This window comes from Rhinatrema bivittatum, chromosome 6 (genome assembly GCF_901001135.1).
Source record: "Rhinatrema bivittatum chromosome 6, aRhiBiv1.1, whole genome shotgun sequence".
Taxonomy (NCBI): Eukaryota; Metazoa; Chordata; class Amphibia; order Gymnophiona; family Rhinatrematidae; genus Rhinatrema; species Rhinatrema bivittatum.
In genome coordinates, this window is record NC_042620.1 from 218,103,454 (window position 1) to 218,120,260 (window position 16,807).

At 38.9% G+C, this 16,807-nt stretch overlaps 1 protein-coding gene across 8 annotated transcripts in view; it reads right to left on the bottom strand.

Moving 5' to 3' along the window:
* RPS6KA6 (ribosomal protein S6 kinase A6) overlaps positions 1–16,807 on the bottom strand; it is a 353,752-nt gene that overhangs the window by 100,169 nt on the left and 236,776 nt on the right. For all 8 annotated transcript variants that reach the window (XM_029606558.1, XM_029606562.1, XM_029606561.1 and 5 more), the window contains 5 exons: positions 14,724–14,866; positions 11,304–11,374; positions 6,387–6,475; positions 1,487–1,551; positions 1,120–1,222 (listed from right to left, as the gene is read on the bottom strand). In XM_029606558.1, coding sequence (XP_029462418.1) covers positions 1,120–1,222; positions 1,487–1,551; positions 6,387–6,475; positions 11,304–11,374; positions 14,724–14,866 — 471 coding nt within the window. The remainder of the gene's footprint in view (positions 1–1,119; positions 1,223–1,486; positions 1,552–6,386; positions 6,476–11,303; positions 11,375–14,723; positions 14,867–16,807) is intronic.

Here is a 16,807-nt window from a genome sequence, read left to right on the forward strand (position 1 = left end):
AGAGCGCACTGGATAACCAACCCACAGTTGGACGCAGGTTGTATAGGTGCTAACTAGTCCCCTTATGCAAAAAGGGGATTAGTGTCTCTACAATGCGCGTCCAACGCGGAGTGAATCTAATAGCGCTCATCACATGCAAATGTATCTGACTATTAGGTATTAACTCCCGATGCAAAAAAAAAAGAAAAATAAAATATGTGTCTAGGATGCACATTTAACAATCAGAAATTAATGCCTGCCTGGAGCAGGCATTAATAGCTGAGCGCTCTTAAAACTAGTTGAGATATTAAGCAGGAGAAAAAACAAAACTAAAAAAAAAAAGTAAAAAAAAAAAAAAAAAGACGCCAGTAGTCGAGTGCAGGAAACTGATGCTCAACTGACAAGCGCCCGTTTCCTGAACCCCCTGGCTGTGTGGCTGAATGGCATTTAGGAAAACAGACACCGATAAACCGGTGGATAGCCAACGCCAATTGGGTTCTCGTTAGCAGACCCCTAATTTAAATATTGCATGGCGCCCCCAGGGGGGGACGCCTGGTGGTGCGTTAAGAAAGCGGGCGCTGACTGTTCAGCGCCCGCTTTCTGAACATATTTATTGCATCAGCCCCTTTGTTTGGCCTGCTGTTCTTCCACTTCACCTACCTCCTTCCACCCCACAGTGCCTCTAAGATACTTGCTCATTTTATCCAAGTCAGTATTTCTGACACTCAGGACTTCATGCGATTCCTCTCCACCTCTGATGTTATATCGGAGGCGGAGAGGAAGGATGATCATTACCTCCATTTATAAGTACCAGGTCCAATATTATCCCTTCCTTTGTGGGTGCCATCATCTGTCTGAGCAGAGCTTCATGGAAGGAACCCATAATCTCCACTTGTCTCTGATTTAACAGATGGGATACTCCAATCCATATTTGGAAGATTAAAATAAAAAAAATGTATCTCTAGTTGTTCTACCCATGGGTCATCAGAACAGAAAAATGGTATGCAATTCCAAATTGTACTATGCTGTGTGTGGTTTGTGATATGAAGAAGCATTCACTGTGGCCCAGGTTAAAATAGCAAAATTTCTTTCGTCTAGCCACAGTTGAACCTCTTCAGAGTTATGTCCAATAAAAGTTACCTTTTGGTGTTTTTGCTGTGAATTCTGGATCAAAGCAAAATGTGTCCTCTGGCTTCCCAGAAGCAGGTTTAAATGGGGGTTGAATTTCCCTTCTAAATAGCTTCTGAAAGAAAAGTAATCACAAAGTAAATCAGTTTATTTGATGAAATCTTACAAAAAAAAAAAAAGTCATGGAAAAGAGAAAAATCCTCAGTTAACTGTACTTCAGGAATTAGGTCAAGAAAAGTTACCATCTTAGCTGACATACAAACTGAAAAGGTTATATCAGTAATAGAGCATATAATTTAGTTATTAAGAATGTTAAAATTGTGTGTTACTGAGAAGTTGAACAACTTCAGTCCTACAGTTTATCATTTTATAAACTTACATTCCAGTCAACAGTTGCAAAAAATGGATGCCTTTTTATTTCTTCAACACCATCTGGACCCGCACCTTTGAAAAAGGAAATATTTAAACAATATGTAGATGCAATGGTAAACATAGTCCGATTTCACTAGATGTAAAATATTAAAAATCGGGGATGGGGGGGAAGGGGGCGGAAGGAGGTTTCTGTCAATACATACCAGTACCTATTAACTGGCACTTTTTTTCACTAGCAAAGAGAAACAGCAACCACAGGGCTCAAGGTGAATTTTTTCCTGTTTTTTTCACTACAGCCCTGCGGCACTTCCCATTCCCGTTCCCATTGGAACAGGAATAGGTGGCCCAATAAATGCTTTCTGGCCAGCAGGAAAACTGATTTTTTTTTTTTTTTAAAGCAACACTGTTGGCCAACCCTGCTGATTGTAGCTGGGGCTGGCCGTCACTTCTCTCTATATATTTTTCACCATAGCTAAGCTCTGAATGGAGGAATAGTTTTCTCCTCCTCTCTCAGCAGCTGGACTATCAACTCAACTGCTAATAAATAAACAAAAAAAAATCCACTGGGCAAATTCTGGATAATTCCCTTGCTGAAGTCTTCTCCCTGCTGTCCCCCTTTGCAGGCCTGAGGAAGAAGGAAGTCTGGGTGTGACTCCTGCAGGCTGGGAAAGGCAGTTTCAGAGGTGAGATGGGAGAAAGAAGGTGCTGTCATCAAGCTAGGGAGGGAGCGAGCATGCTGGGTTCAGTAAAGAGAGGAGAAAGCTCTGGGGTCAGATGGGAAATGGAATGTGCGCTGATATCAGGGAAGGGAGTGCGGGTTCCGGCTAGGGAGAGGAAAAGAATTATGGGGTGCGAGTGGGGGAGTCCTAAAGGAAGAGAAGGGAGAAGAGAGAAGGGGGGAGTGTGTGCTGGGGTCAGGGTAAGAAGGGCAGGGAGCAAGTTCTGGAGACAGTGAAGGGAAAGGATAGAGGTGAAGGAAGAATGCTAGGGTCAGGGAAGGGAAAAGAGGGGGACAGGGTCGAGATTGGGCTGGTGAGAGAACTGTGTGCGATAGTCAATTTCTCCCCACTTTCTGCCCCAGGCTACTGCCTGCCCATGTTAAACTTGAGCCCTGTCCGAGTACCGGCACTTTTCTTTCTAGAAAAAAGCACTACTCACAATTACTAACCTACCAAGGAATAATACTATGAGTGTAAATTTTTGGAGGTAAGAATGATGGCATTTGATTATGTCTGATGAGATGACTGGCTTTACTTCACCAACATAACTTCTGTATAGAAGTGCAGGCTTTAGACCTAGATTACTGCAAGTCACTGTACTATGGGCTATCTAAGAAACGTGAAATTGCTACATACAATACCAAATGCGGCTGTGCAGCTAATCATGGGAATAGGAAGAACTGAACATGTACCACCAAGCCTGATGACGCTGCACTGGTTGCCAGTTGAAATGAGGATTAAATTTAAATTGGTAATTTTAGTCTTCAGAGCCTGCATGAAGAAGGACCACAGTATCTTAGACTAGTGAAGTGTATATAGCGTACTATAACCTTTATTCTTCTAATAGCCATCAACTGGCAATTCCTCCAATAAGTCAAGCAAAATTTCAGACAACTCTTTCACATGCTCTCCCGATAGCCAGTCCGACACTATGGAACCAGCTACCTTTGGAGCTGAGAGAGGTCATCAATATATCTGTTTTTAGGAAGAGACTGAAAGTCCATTTGTTTACGGAGGTATATTCCAGTTTTACCTCCCTAAAGGTTCAACACTGGTACAAGTCACTAGTATTAAGCAATTTATTGTCTAGATTTTTTTTTAAATTGTGGAGTCTTTCTTATGTTACATGTCTTGATGTTATATGTATGCATGCTGGAATCCACTTTCGAGCATAAACTGCTATAAGCAGAATAGAAATGTTAAATACAATTTTTGTACAGTATCGTTGGTACATAGGTGTTATATGACAGTGCACACTCTGCTGCTGTGTAATAGTCAAAATATGACAACATACAAATTCATAGGGTATTACTATATCTATTTCATGGCCTGTGAGCTATGACAATGTTTTCAAAAGCCAAAGTGACATCAAGCAAAAATGTACTAAAAAATAAAACTGGAAAAAGAGATGCTACTAAGCAAACAATGTCATAGCATTTATTGCCTGACTTTTTGAATAAGAAAATTCATCCAAAGTTCAGTATAACATATTAGAATAGCTATACATGTTTTTGGATATAACATTAAAATAGCTGTATAAAATGAGAGATCATTAGCAGTTTAACAGTATTAAATTGCACATAAAAGACTAAAACTAGGGGGCATTCCATGAAGTTAGCAAGTAGCACATTTAAGACTAATCGGAGAAAATTCTTTTTCACTCAACGTACAATAAAGCTCTGGAATTTGTTGCCAGAGGATGTGGTTAGTACAGTTAGTGTAGCTGGGTTCAAAAAAGGTTTGGATAAGTTCTTGGAGGAGAAGTCCATTAACGGCTATTATTCAAGTTTACTTAGGGAATAGCCACTGCTATTAATTGCATCAATAGCATGGGATCTTTTTAGTGTTTGGGTAATTGCCAGGTTCTTGTGGCCTGGTTTGGCCTCTGTTGGAAACAGAATGCAGGGCTTGATGGACCCTTGGTCTGACCCAGCAAGGCAACTTCTTATATTCTTATATCAAGATATTAAGCTTGAGCAGCATCTCAACAGAATACCAGTGACTAATTATTTTTTAATTCACAATAAACACCTTAGAAAACAGTATTAATAGTAGCATGTTCAAAGCAACTAGATGATGCCAGTCAATTCAGCAACTTTTTAGGGTGGGGGAAGTTGTGGGATTGACATTAAAGGCTTGACAGAAGAGTCAGAATTTTATCGGCTTCCTGAAGTGAGAGCAGTTACATATTTGGCAGAGTTCTTCTGCTGCAGAGAGTTCCACAGGGCACGTGTTATTTCATGAAGGATTGATTTCAGTAATCTGTTCTTTTGATTTCTTCTGTTGATAGAGATGATTCACCCTGAAGCAATGCTCTTTTACGGCTTTATTGTCCATCCCGTCAGCTCTGTTCCACACAACGAGGTCTGCTAGACGTACCCTCACCTCTGCACACCAGACTGAGCGTTACCAGAGACTGCGCTTTCTCTGTGGCCACTCCGACTATCTGGAAATCTCTCCCAGAAGACATATGCACAGCAGACAGTCCCAAGACTTAAGACCCTGCTAAAAACTTGGCTGTTTAGGCAAGCTTTTTATTAAGTCCACAGAAGATTTTTGATTTTTTTTGTGATCTTTTTGTCTTTGTTGATTCTGACTTAGTTGTGTATTTATTGTTATGTTTGTTTGGTTTTTTAAGTACATTAATAAGTTCAAATAAAAGAAAAAAAAGTTTTCCTTATTTCTCCTTTTTCAAAGTGAAGCAATCCCCAGTAGGGAGATGCACGTCCACCATCTGCTGGAGACGGAGAATACTGGCAGGATGACGTCAGTTTGCTCAGTCTCCATCTGCTGATAGCGGTGCATAATCCACTTGCTCTGGATTCATCTGACTGGACGCTAAGCATATTTAAGTACTTTAAATTTGCAGGAAAGTACTTCCGCCAAGCTGATTTTTATTAAGACAATTTCAAACTAGCCTGTAATACCTATTCAATAACATTTTATTATATTACTACACAAGGACTGAGACAGATACAGACAGCAGGGCACACAAGGGAAAAGCACCTACAAATTCATGCTGTTGTATTTTTGCCTGGATCAGAGGACCAAAAGTATAAAAAAAATTTAGGGCAAAAGTTTTGTTTCCATTTTTCTGCAAAAACAGTGAAGTTAATATTCAAAAGGGTTTGTTCGGGTATCTTTTCAGGTAACAAGACATCCTCAGTTTTGAATTTCTCACCCCACTAACTAGTAAAATTTTAGCAGGGTAAGTCAATACCAAATTTATCAGGAAAAAAAAAATAGGCAGGGCAAAAGGCATTCCAGGGACATAGCGAAAAAGTAACCAGCTAAGACCAATATTCAGTAATAGTCAGATAAACTTAGCTGGGGAAGTCTTGTTAGAAAAATATGTTTTAAAGTTTACCCAGGTAACTTTAGTTGGGTATATTCAGTGAGAACACCTACCTGGCTAAGATCTACTAAATATCTGTGTAAAGGTACCTGGTTAACTTTCCTGTTCTCTAGCTTGCTGTATTTTTAATTCTTCTGAGATAAGATATAGCAGTGAATCAGTTTCTTGTGCTGGAAGGGAAGTTCTCTATATTCATCAGTGAGCCACTCTTGTAGTTGCATTCATCTTTTTTTTGTCCTAGAGCAGGGGATGTCAACTTCAGTGCTCAATCAAGAGCCAGAAATGGATCTGGTTTTCAGAATATCCATACTGGATATGTATGAGATAGGGTTGCAAACAGTGGAGGCATTGTATATAACTCTCTCATGCACTTTCATTGTGGATATCCTGAAAACAAGGTCAGTTTAGGGCTCTACAGGACTACAATTGGCCACCTATGTCCTACCACCTGATCACATCACTTTAACAACATGCTCAACTCCCAATGAACTTGAAATTCAAATCAGCAATAAGAGCTTGGGCAAACTCATACTAAGATCAGAAACATAAAGCAACAAGGCTTCAGGAAACAACTAGCCAATGCAAAATCTTAGAGCCATTTCTGTTCTGAGTAAGCACATGAAAGATTCACAGTAAAAGCCATATTGGTGTTAAAAGTACTTACTATGATGAAAAGCAAAATAAAAATAAAGCATTTATGACAATGGACAGCTGGACAAAGGTTGTGTCTTTTAAAAAAAAAGAGAACAGTACCTAAAATTGTTTTGTGTAATTACTTGGCCAACTCTTCAAATATTTTTTAATACAGGGTTTTAAAAAAAAAATGAACTCACCTAATCGATTTGAAGGATTCCTTTTAAATAACATCCTCAGAAGACTCTGAGCTTCGGGACTAAGAAATTGCGGCATACCTAGTTTTGATCTGCAAGAAGGGAAGGAAGATTTTAGCATATATGCAGTTGAAGTAAGTAAAACCAGGCTTAGTTTTTTTTTCTATTAGAACAATGGTACAATTTCTAAAAAAATTCTGGAGGATAATTTTAAAAATTCTGTAGTATTAACTTTTAGAGTTACACTCCCTAAATTGGCCCTTTTGAAAATTTACTAGGGCTGGGTTCTTAAATTTAGGACCCTAAAAAGTGAGAGGCTACAAGGGTAGAGTCAAAGGCAAGGGGGAGCGGGGGGGGGAGAGACAAAAAATGTTAAGTGTTTAACATTGAATTTCAGCAGTAGACACCTAATTTAAGAGCCTAACTGTAGGCAAAGACACTGGAGGCCTAAAATTTTGGTACTAAATTTATATGAATTTTCAGCTGAAAATAGGTGCCTAAATTTAGGGGCTCAGCTCTGTTGAATATTAGCCTCCTGATACACAGCATATGAAACCACAAAGAATTGTCAGGTAAATGAGAGAAAGCAAAAGAGAAAAAGTGAGAAAGAAGAAAGAGAAAGAGCAAGAAAGAAAAAGAGAAAGAGAAAAAGAAAGAAAGAAAGAGAGAGAAAGAGCTCACAGAGCTCTGAAAGACCTTGAAGACTTGAGTATGTGCGTGTGTTCATGCGTGAATCACAACAAGCCATACTACAACTCTAGAGGAGGAAAATAGGATTGTGTGGCTGATTTTTCCTGCTTTCTATTGAGAATACCTGCTACAGGTAAGCAACTTTGCTTTTTTTTTTTTTTTTTGTGGACAAGCAGGACTATAATCAGGCATACAAACAGATACTCCCAAGCTGAGTGTTGCAAACAAAAATAAATTTTATGATCTTATTAGGGATGGATTTGCAACCTGTGGTTCTAAGAGGTTGCTCAGAGAGTTGTAGTAACTAATTCAACTTTTAATTACTGCCTGGCCAAAACCGCTATGTTTCAAGAAGCTTCCTTAAGGCAGTAATGCTTAGTAAAGGTACGAATGAAAGAGCAAGTAGCTGCTCTGCAGATTACTTGTATGGAGGCAGAGCAAAGATATGTTAAAGTGGTTGTGATATGGTTTAGTTTAATGACCATTTGTGAAGTTGGAGACTGAGACTCAGAATCTGTTATTTGATTTTGCTTGCCCGGAAGGTGTAGAGGTATATGTTCCATGCAATTGCTTGATCCCACAATTTACAATACATGCTTCTTGGCAAAGACATGTATGATCCAAACCCCTCCACCCTATTTATGTAGTACGTCACTACTTTGCTGTCCTTTCTTTTCTTTTTTTTTATCTGTACTACTTTTCACCGCAACCATAGTTGGAATGCTTTCAAAGCTCTGAAACTTGTCTGAGCTAGAAGATTTATATGTAAGTTTTGTTCTCCATACTCTCAGCTTTGCTGAAAGCAAATGTGCTCCCCACCCTCAGTTGGTTGCATCCATGGTTAATGTCTGCTGAATCTGAGGGGGATGAAAAGTTATCCACAAAGGTGGTATGAAAGACATGTCCATCACGTGAGTGCATGAAAGAGGGATTTTGCTACATGGACAGATTTTGTTAGTCTGCAATTGAGACTGTTGATTCCACTGGAATTTGAAATGCCATTGCACGTCTCATATGAAGACAAAGCTAGGAAGTAACATGAACAGTCACCTCCATGTGGCCACTAGTCTGATGTAATTAAGGCCCAATGAGGGCCAAAGAATTGCAAGTTTCTCAGTGGGGATGATGGAAAAAAAACATGACTGACAGTCAAAAACTAGTACTGGGTTTTTGTGAAGAGGGCTGATTTGTTCTAGGTTGAATCCTATCCCATGAGCGCTGTGTGACTTGTTGCTGCTGCTGATGTGGTCTCAGTTTTTGATAACGGTAGGAGTGATATCTTCTTCACATACTGAAATTTTTTTTTATAAGGTTGTGGCTGGCAGCATTTGCAGTGATCCTTGATTAATTCTATTGTTTGTTTCTTCCCATAGACCGGATGCCTTCAACCAAGCTAGTCTTCTGGCCTTATCGCAACTGCTGATAATGAGGTGGTATCAAATACATCCTAGGAAGATCAGATCAAGTATTCAGCACTCTCCTCCACTTCAATCAAAAGTGTAATAAACAGGCTTCGTCAGTCTGAAGAGATTGAGAAGCATCCCTCAATTTTTTTTTATTTTTTTTAAATGTTATACATATATGGAACCATTTCAAATTTGGTGAGCTGAAAACCTTGAAGTGAGCATGGTAGACTAGAATGTCTGTTTTGCAAAGGAATTCAACTGCTTGGCATCTTTGCCAGGAAGAGTACTCGAGTGAGCTTTGGACTGCTTTGCTTTCTTGACCTTACCACCACCGAATCATGTGAAAGCTGAACCCTTTTATGATCTGGACAGGCTTGAATTTTACTTTTGTTAAGTTTCCCGGTCACTGGTAAAGTTGCAATAAATGTTTGTCACATTCTAGCCTGAAGCTCTAGTAGAATCTTGTGAATGGGAACTACTATGACTTATTTCGGAATCTGAATATACTTCAAAAATTGTTCCCATTGGGATAGCGTGCCATCTTTTGAAAAAAAAGCTGGATATGCCATTTCTTCTGGAGGAGAAGCATTTCTGGTTGGTTCAGGGAAAATTCTGGAAGGTAAACCCATAGACTCATTATCAGAATGATATGGAAATAAATCAAAAGAAGACTGAGAATCTTCCTGAGGATCCTTCTGAGAATCCAAGTGTAACAGAAGAATCCTCTGAAGTTGGTCTGTCCTTTTAAGATGAGCTTCTATTCATTTCCTGTGCTATTTCCAGATGCGTTTGGAAAAGTAGAATAGATGACTGCATGTCCAATTTATTGGCAAAAGCTTGTAGGACAGAAGCCAACTGAGTTGGGAGAGGTGGAGCTATAGGAATGTTTCTTTAAAATATGTACAAACTCCAACCACGTTTTTTGTATAAATTGATGATGCTCAGGTATAGAAGATAAAATCACCACTGATAGAGTCAGATTCAGGAACCAGCACTAGTAGAGTACTCTTTTGCAACAGAGAATAGGGTTCAGATTTTGAAGGGCACTCTTGTGACACTAGAAAATTACTTCAGAGCCATAAAAATTCTGCTGCAAGAGATCTTTTGCGCCAAGGGATTGTTCTTAGACGGCACCAAGAATGGTTCTACACTGGATATGGACGGCAGAGACATCTTCGCCAAGGGAGAGTCTTACAGGAACTGCCCAAGGCAGCGCTATAGTGCTTCTGTGCAAGGCTGAGCTTTTCCCCTTCACATAAGCCACTAGAAAATTATGGCATTGATATCAAGACACTAACCTACTGGTGTAAGGTACTGATCTCTTGGATGTCTGTCTGTCCTTCTTCCCCTCAGGTGATAGGGAACTTAAGAAATGCTTATGTTTTTTATCTCTAAGCCAGAGTCCATGGAGACATTGGCCACATGCCGAGCAATTAGCCAAGTTGTGCAATGCTCCAACGCAGTACAAGCAGTAGTTGTGATAGTCCAAAATGGATGTTTTGAAGTCATACTTAGGGAAACATTTGAATGGCCTCTTATCGACATGATGAGCTCACAGGAGAAGAAATAGATATCACAGATCACTATTTTCTATTTTAAAAAAAAATGTCCATTATTTTGAGGAGTCTTGAAGAAAGAATACAGAGAGAAAATCAATAAAAACTTGAGTAATACTGAAACAACGAAAAAAATATGAACAACTTTCAGCGAGTGAGAGCAAGGGATCCTTTTGTTTCCTCAGAAGACAAAAAATGGGGAAGACTCGCATGGTGCAGCAATGCAGGGAAACACGTGCAGGCTCAGAACTTCTAGTCTTTCTGAGCACTGAGAAAGCACGGTCCTGGTTGGTGTCTTCAGATGTCAGCCACTTGTGTGCTGATAGATTCTCTGTGAACATGCAGGAACAAGAGCCTCTTCTCCTGCTAGATTGTAGGGAGGTTTCAGACATGAGATTTTTCTGATCAGTTAACCGAGCAAGTTTATCCGGCTAGTGCTAGCAGGATAAATTTTGGCCATGCCCCTGAAATACCCCAGTCTACATTTTACCCAGCCTAAAAAAAAAAAAAGAACCATTTAGCAGGGTGAAATATTTAAAAGTGCAGCTTTCTCTAGCTAAGCCTCATACAAGTAACAACTCAGTTTTTCAAACTGCCTTTTTTTTTAGTTGTATATCTATGAAAAAATATTTACAAAACAAGAGCCTTATGGATTTTTAATTCTTCCCAGAATGCATTATCTTGGGAAACAATTATTTCTACAGAAGCTATATGACAGGGAACAAATCAAAATTTTTAAAATGTTAAATGTCACATTTGCTAAGCATTAATGGGTAAATAAACTATCTTTATTATTACAAACCCCGCTGATAAAAACTATCAAAGCAAAACCTGTGTGAATAACAAGTGCTTTGATTGTCTCTGAAAAAACTGCTCTCAAATTTTCACCTCTCTCTGCAGGTAATTTTTCCATCAAAAGCAATATACATAGTTTGGCTTATAAAAAAAATACACGTGTTTCCTTCCATAACTAAATCTCTATCTAAGGAGGTAAAAGTATGTGCACCAACAATACGCCAAAATTTTACCCACACTGAGAATAGGCAATAATCAGAGTCCATTTTCATGGAAGAAACACTGCTTTATCCGTGGAAATAACTTTCATTAGTACCCTCCCCATTAATTAATATAACATCCTTTGTGTTGAAATAACCCTATTACAGTTTATACTGTAAAATTGCATTCATTTTTATTCCATACTACAAATTGTACAGTATTGATTCAATAGTATATTTCTTTAAAAAATTTTTTTTTTAAAAGGTACTTACTTCAGTATCATATTCATGGTCTCATTTCTATCTTTACCTTGAAACGGTAATGTACCAGTAAGCATTTCAAACTGAAAAATTAAACGTTAATATGCTATAAGATCTCTGAAAGTAGTGTACCAAGATATTTACATTACTATCATTTACAATGTTATGCAAGAATTAAAACCATTCAAATTTCTTTCAGATAAATAGAATTTCAACTTAACTGGCTCAAAGTTGAAAAGGCTGAAAAGATATTCTGTTGTATAATGTAAAATTCCAGTGGCAGACTAAAAGGGAATATCTTACCTACTGAGTTTCTTGCAGTTCTACTGTAATAAGCCAAACCATTAAATTATGTTCTACTATTCGGTGGGGGTTACAAACAGAAAAGGCAGAGAGCAATTTGTTAATGATGCTAGCACACTGATTAATTCTCTCTGCCCCAGGTTGCTCACATCTACAACAGGAGGAAACAGCTCAAAAAGAATGCAAATTTAGGTTTAATTATTGCCTTTTAAAAGCCTGATTATTTGGAGGGAATTACTCTGAAGATATCAAACAGAAGAAAAAGCCATTTTCTACAAAACGTATTACTAAGCCCCTCCTCAAACTGTGATGGGCCGTGGAATTTGTTGTAGTTTCATGCACAAACAGAAAAAAAAAAATTGGAAAAATCAGCAGGTCTGACTTCCGAGAGGGAAAAAGAGAGAGAGAGAGAGATACAAATACACTGTCAGACTGAATTTATTTAACCTCAGCACAGCTCAAAGCCATCATGAGTAGAGGCTCCGACAGCTCATGCATGTCGCAGAGTGCAAGTCACACTTGTAGTACAAAGGAGGAAGGCCCCATGCCTCCTATGGTGTAGGTCACACATGCAGTGCAAAGCAGGCAGGCTCCACAGTTCAGGCTTCTCATGATGTAATTTCACTCATGACAAAGCAGAATCAAGATCATAGCCAGAACAAATTCAGAACTTTTACCACAGTGCTCAGTCTTAATTTCTGCCTGCTGAGGACGACACAACTCATGGTCTGAATTATTAGCTTAACATCAAAACATATATTTAAAATAAATTATTAGTTACTATACATTATTTTATATATAAAATAAAGGTCAACAAAAAGGTATCTACAATTTGTTTGTTGGCCTTTAATTTATTCAGGTGGACTAAGAGTAGCCACACAACTTTATAAGTCAAGTTTGGCAACTTTCTTCTGGATGACAAATAGTATGTTCTCTAACCTCATAATGAGTCCATCAATGAGCTACTTTAACAATTGGGTTGATATTTAAAGGGATGTCCACTTAACTTTGAATTACCAGGATAAACCCAGAGTTTTAAATTCCCAGCCCACAAAGGTGGTTACATTTTAGCAGGATAAAACACGACCTAGTAAAAATGTAACTAAATAACAAAAGGAAGTGGCACGGAGGTGTTCCAGAGACTGAGCTTAAGTTTACCTGGTCTGAGTGGAGAAATCTCATGAGAAGTTAGCTGGTTATCTGAATATTGCCTTCAAACTTTTAAAAAGCTAGGGGCGGATTTTAAAAGCCCTGCTCGCGTAAATCCGCCCGGATTTACGCGAGCAGGGCCTTGCATGCCGGCGCGCCTATTTTCCATAGGCCTGCTGGCGCGCGCAGAGCCCCTGGACTCGCATAAGTCCCGGGGTTTTTTGTCGGGGGCGTGTCGGGGCGTGGCCGATCGACGCAGCATTTTGGGGGCGGGACGCGGCATTTCGGGGGCGTGGCCGCGCCCTCTGGAACCGCCTCCGGGTTGCGTCTCGGCGCGCCAGCAGCCCGCTGGCGCGCGTGGATTTACTTCTCCCTCCGGGAGGCGTGAATCCGTGGACAAAGGTAGGGGGGTTTAGATAGGGCCGGGGGGGTGGGTTAGGGCGAAAGAATTCCCTCCGAGGCCGCTCCGATTTCGGAGCGGCCTCGGAGGGAACGGAAGCAGGCTGCGCGGCTCGGCGCGCGCCGGCTGCCCAAAATTGGCAGCCTTGCGCGCGCCGATCCTGGATTTTAGAAGATACGCGCGTATCTACTAAAATCCAGCGTACTTATTTTTGCGACTGGTGCGCCAACAAAAGTACGCGAACGCGCATTTTTTTTAAAATCTACCCCCTAATGTGGGGATTCCAATAGCCCCCTTGTGGGATCCTTCTCACTGCTACGTTCAGAAACTAATATGAGGAGCCTGACCATTCCTTACAAAATCCCTCCTACTTTTTGGCCAAAAGGTATAAGAAAATGTGAGCGAACCAGGGCCTTTTCTCTCCTGCTTCTCTCTCCTAGGCTTGGCAGAAGCTTTTTGACTGTCCACCTCCTGCTCCTACCCACCCAGATATTTAAATATAAAACCTTGGCTCCAGGATCCCTCTCACCATCATACTTATGTTTAATAATTTGATATACTACATAATTAACAAAATCAACACAGTTTACAATTTAAAAGACACTCATATATATAAATCATCTATAATACCACAATCAAGACCAAAACACAAAATTTATGATCAATACCAAATAAAATTCTTATTAAAAAATATAAATCAGAAAAAAAAGCTTTGATTACAAGCTTAAAAAAAAAAAAGCCAGTTCTTGACTTTCCCAAAGAACCTGGAAACCCTCAAACCACCAAGCTCAAACCAGGAAGTAGTAGAGGTTTACGGTCCTCCTGTCATCCAGTGTTGCTCTGAAAGAAATGATGGATGCAATTAGGAGAGCTGTAGACCAGTACCCTCCCAACAATACTGGATGCTGGTAAACTTCTATTGATTCCCAGTTTGGGTGTAGAAGTTTTTAGAGGTTCTGCGTGGAGATAGGGGGCAGAGAGGGCCTGAAGCCAGCCAGTGAAACAGTTACCTGAATAACTTTATCCAAATATATTCAACAGAACACTTACCAGGATAAGCTCCACTAAATATCTGGCTAAAGTTATCAGGACACCTTTACCCAGATAACTTTCCTGTTCCCAGGCTTACTCAATATGGACCTCAAAGATTTTAGTCTTCTCATCCCCTGACAGACTATAAAGGGGCTTGGAGTGGTACTAAGGATGTAATATCCATTCAGGAGCAAGGAGGTGGTTGGTATGAGCCAAATACAAAATTATGGATAATTATTTTCATTAAAATGATGGGATTATTATTTAGCATTACACCCTGTTGAGGATACTTAGCTACTTAGCCAATTGTAGAGTCTGCTAAGTTTTAAAATTGCTTCAAATAATGCACAATTTCCTAATAACCTTTGATTGATATTTTTTCTCTTGTGGGAAAAATTTCCTTCCCTTTATTTCAATTAGCTCCAGCCTTCAACAAGCCCACATGTAAAAATATATTTAAAATGTGCTCATTTACAGTGCATGAAAATCTAATTTATTTTTTTTTTGTTTGTTTTTAATGAAAAGAGGAGCCAATCACCAGAACCTACCATAAGTACTCCAAATGACCACCAGTCTGCACTCTGTGTGTGGCCCCGTCTGTTTACCACTTCAGGAGCCATGTATTCTACAGTACCACAAAATGAGTAAGCCTTCTTTTCCTGGTCTACCGATTCCTTGCTTAGTCCAAAGTCTACAAAAAATAACTGCATTATAAAAATACATCTAAAAATGAACATGTTCAGTAAACAACCCTCCACCAATGCATAATTATTCCTCACTCTCTGAGAAAATATAAAACAGCTGCAGCCACTTTGGTATCAGATATATCAATTAATAGTGCCAATATTTGATCATTAATAGAAATGTTACATTTTTTAAAATTTATATTCTGAATTTCAGGCATTTCAAAAAGTAGATTACATTTTCTGAAAATATGTTTTGATCACAATAGCCATAATATTTTAATTTGCAAACTAAAATCCTCAACCTTCTATAGTAAAACTGAATTCTAAATCACAGTACTAAACCTTGAATCATAAAACCAATTTCTACTTTCAGTTTTCGCTCACTAAAGGCTGACATCTTCAGTCTTCCCTTTATGTGATAAGATCGAATCTAAATTAGAAGAAACACTAATACACTCTGACCACAAAGACTGTGTAATTGCAACTACAGAATGGCTAACAAGCATGAGTAAATTGGCTGATGACATTAACCCCATAAAAACAATAAAAATCCAGGAGCCTAAAGAAAAAAACCCATGGTTCAACGAGAGAATAAAGGAAGTCAAACAAAATCTGAGAAAAAAAGAAAAAAAGTGGAAAAAAAGACAAATCAGAGGAAAGTTTAACCAAATTCAGGAAACAACTAGCCTATTACAAAAAAGTAATCCTTGACGCAAAAAAACAATTCTTTAGCTCAAAAATTGAAAAATGTACAAATAACCCCAGAGCTCTATTTAACATAGTAAAAAATTTGACTATGGATAAAACAGAGGAACCCCATACCCCACAAGAGAATAAATGCAATGAAATCGCACATTATTTCTCTGACAAAATAACTGACCTCAAAGCGAAGATACAGATATCAACAAAGCAAGAAATTAAGATGCAAAAAAGAGATGTGACACCATGGTCCAAATTTGACAAAGTATCCCAAATCGAAGTGGAATCCATGATAAAAAATTTGAACCCCGCCCTTCATAAAATTGACACCATTCCCACCATGGATATAAAAAAGCTAGCTGACATAACTTCCCCTACTATAGCAAAAATAATTAACCTATCACTTAATGAAGGCCTTATGCCAGACTCTCTTAAAGGGGCTATAATTAAACCAATACTGAAGAAAAAAAACAGCGACCCAAACATTTTGAGTAACTAGAGACCTGTTTCAAACCTACCCATGCTCGCTAAATTAATAGAAAAAACGATACAAAAACAACTAGCCGAACATCTAGACAACAACAGCATACTTTACCCCTCACAACACGGCTTTAGAAAACACTATAGTACTGAAACATTACTTATCTCTCTAACAGACAATGTATTACGTGGGTTTGACAGTGGGAAACGCTACATCATGATATTATTAGACCTATCAGCAGCATTCGACACAGTAAATCATAACATACTACTAACCAGGCTTGAAGAAATAGGACTTCAAACAAAACAATTGAGTGGTTCAGGTCCTATCTAAACAATAGATTATTTCAGGTACAGATAAAAAACACTATTTCAGACAAAATCCAGCTAAAAACCGGAGTCCCCCAGGGATCAGCACTTTCGGCGACTATTTAACATTTACATGCTGCCCCTATGCCACCTCTTAGCCGGTCTAGGCATCATACATTACATATATGCGGACGACATCCAGCTAATTTTACCAGTAGATGAAACAATTGAAAAAACGTTGAACCTAGCAATGTTATACCTAGGCATAATTAAACAACTGCCTTGCCAAATGGAACTAGTAATTAACATTGAAAAAACAGAATTCATACACCTTGAACGAAAAACAACTGAATTAATCCAGAATCCCATCAAACTCAGAAACAATCAGATAGTGGAACTAACCGAAAAAACTTGAAACCTAGGAGTAATAATTGACAATGAAATCAACCTCAAACAAC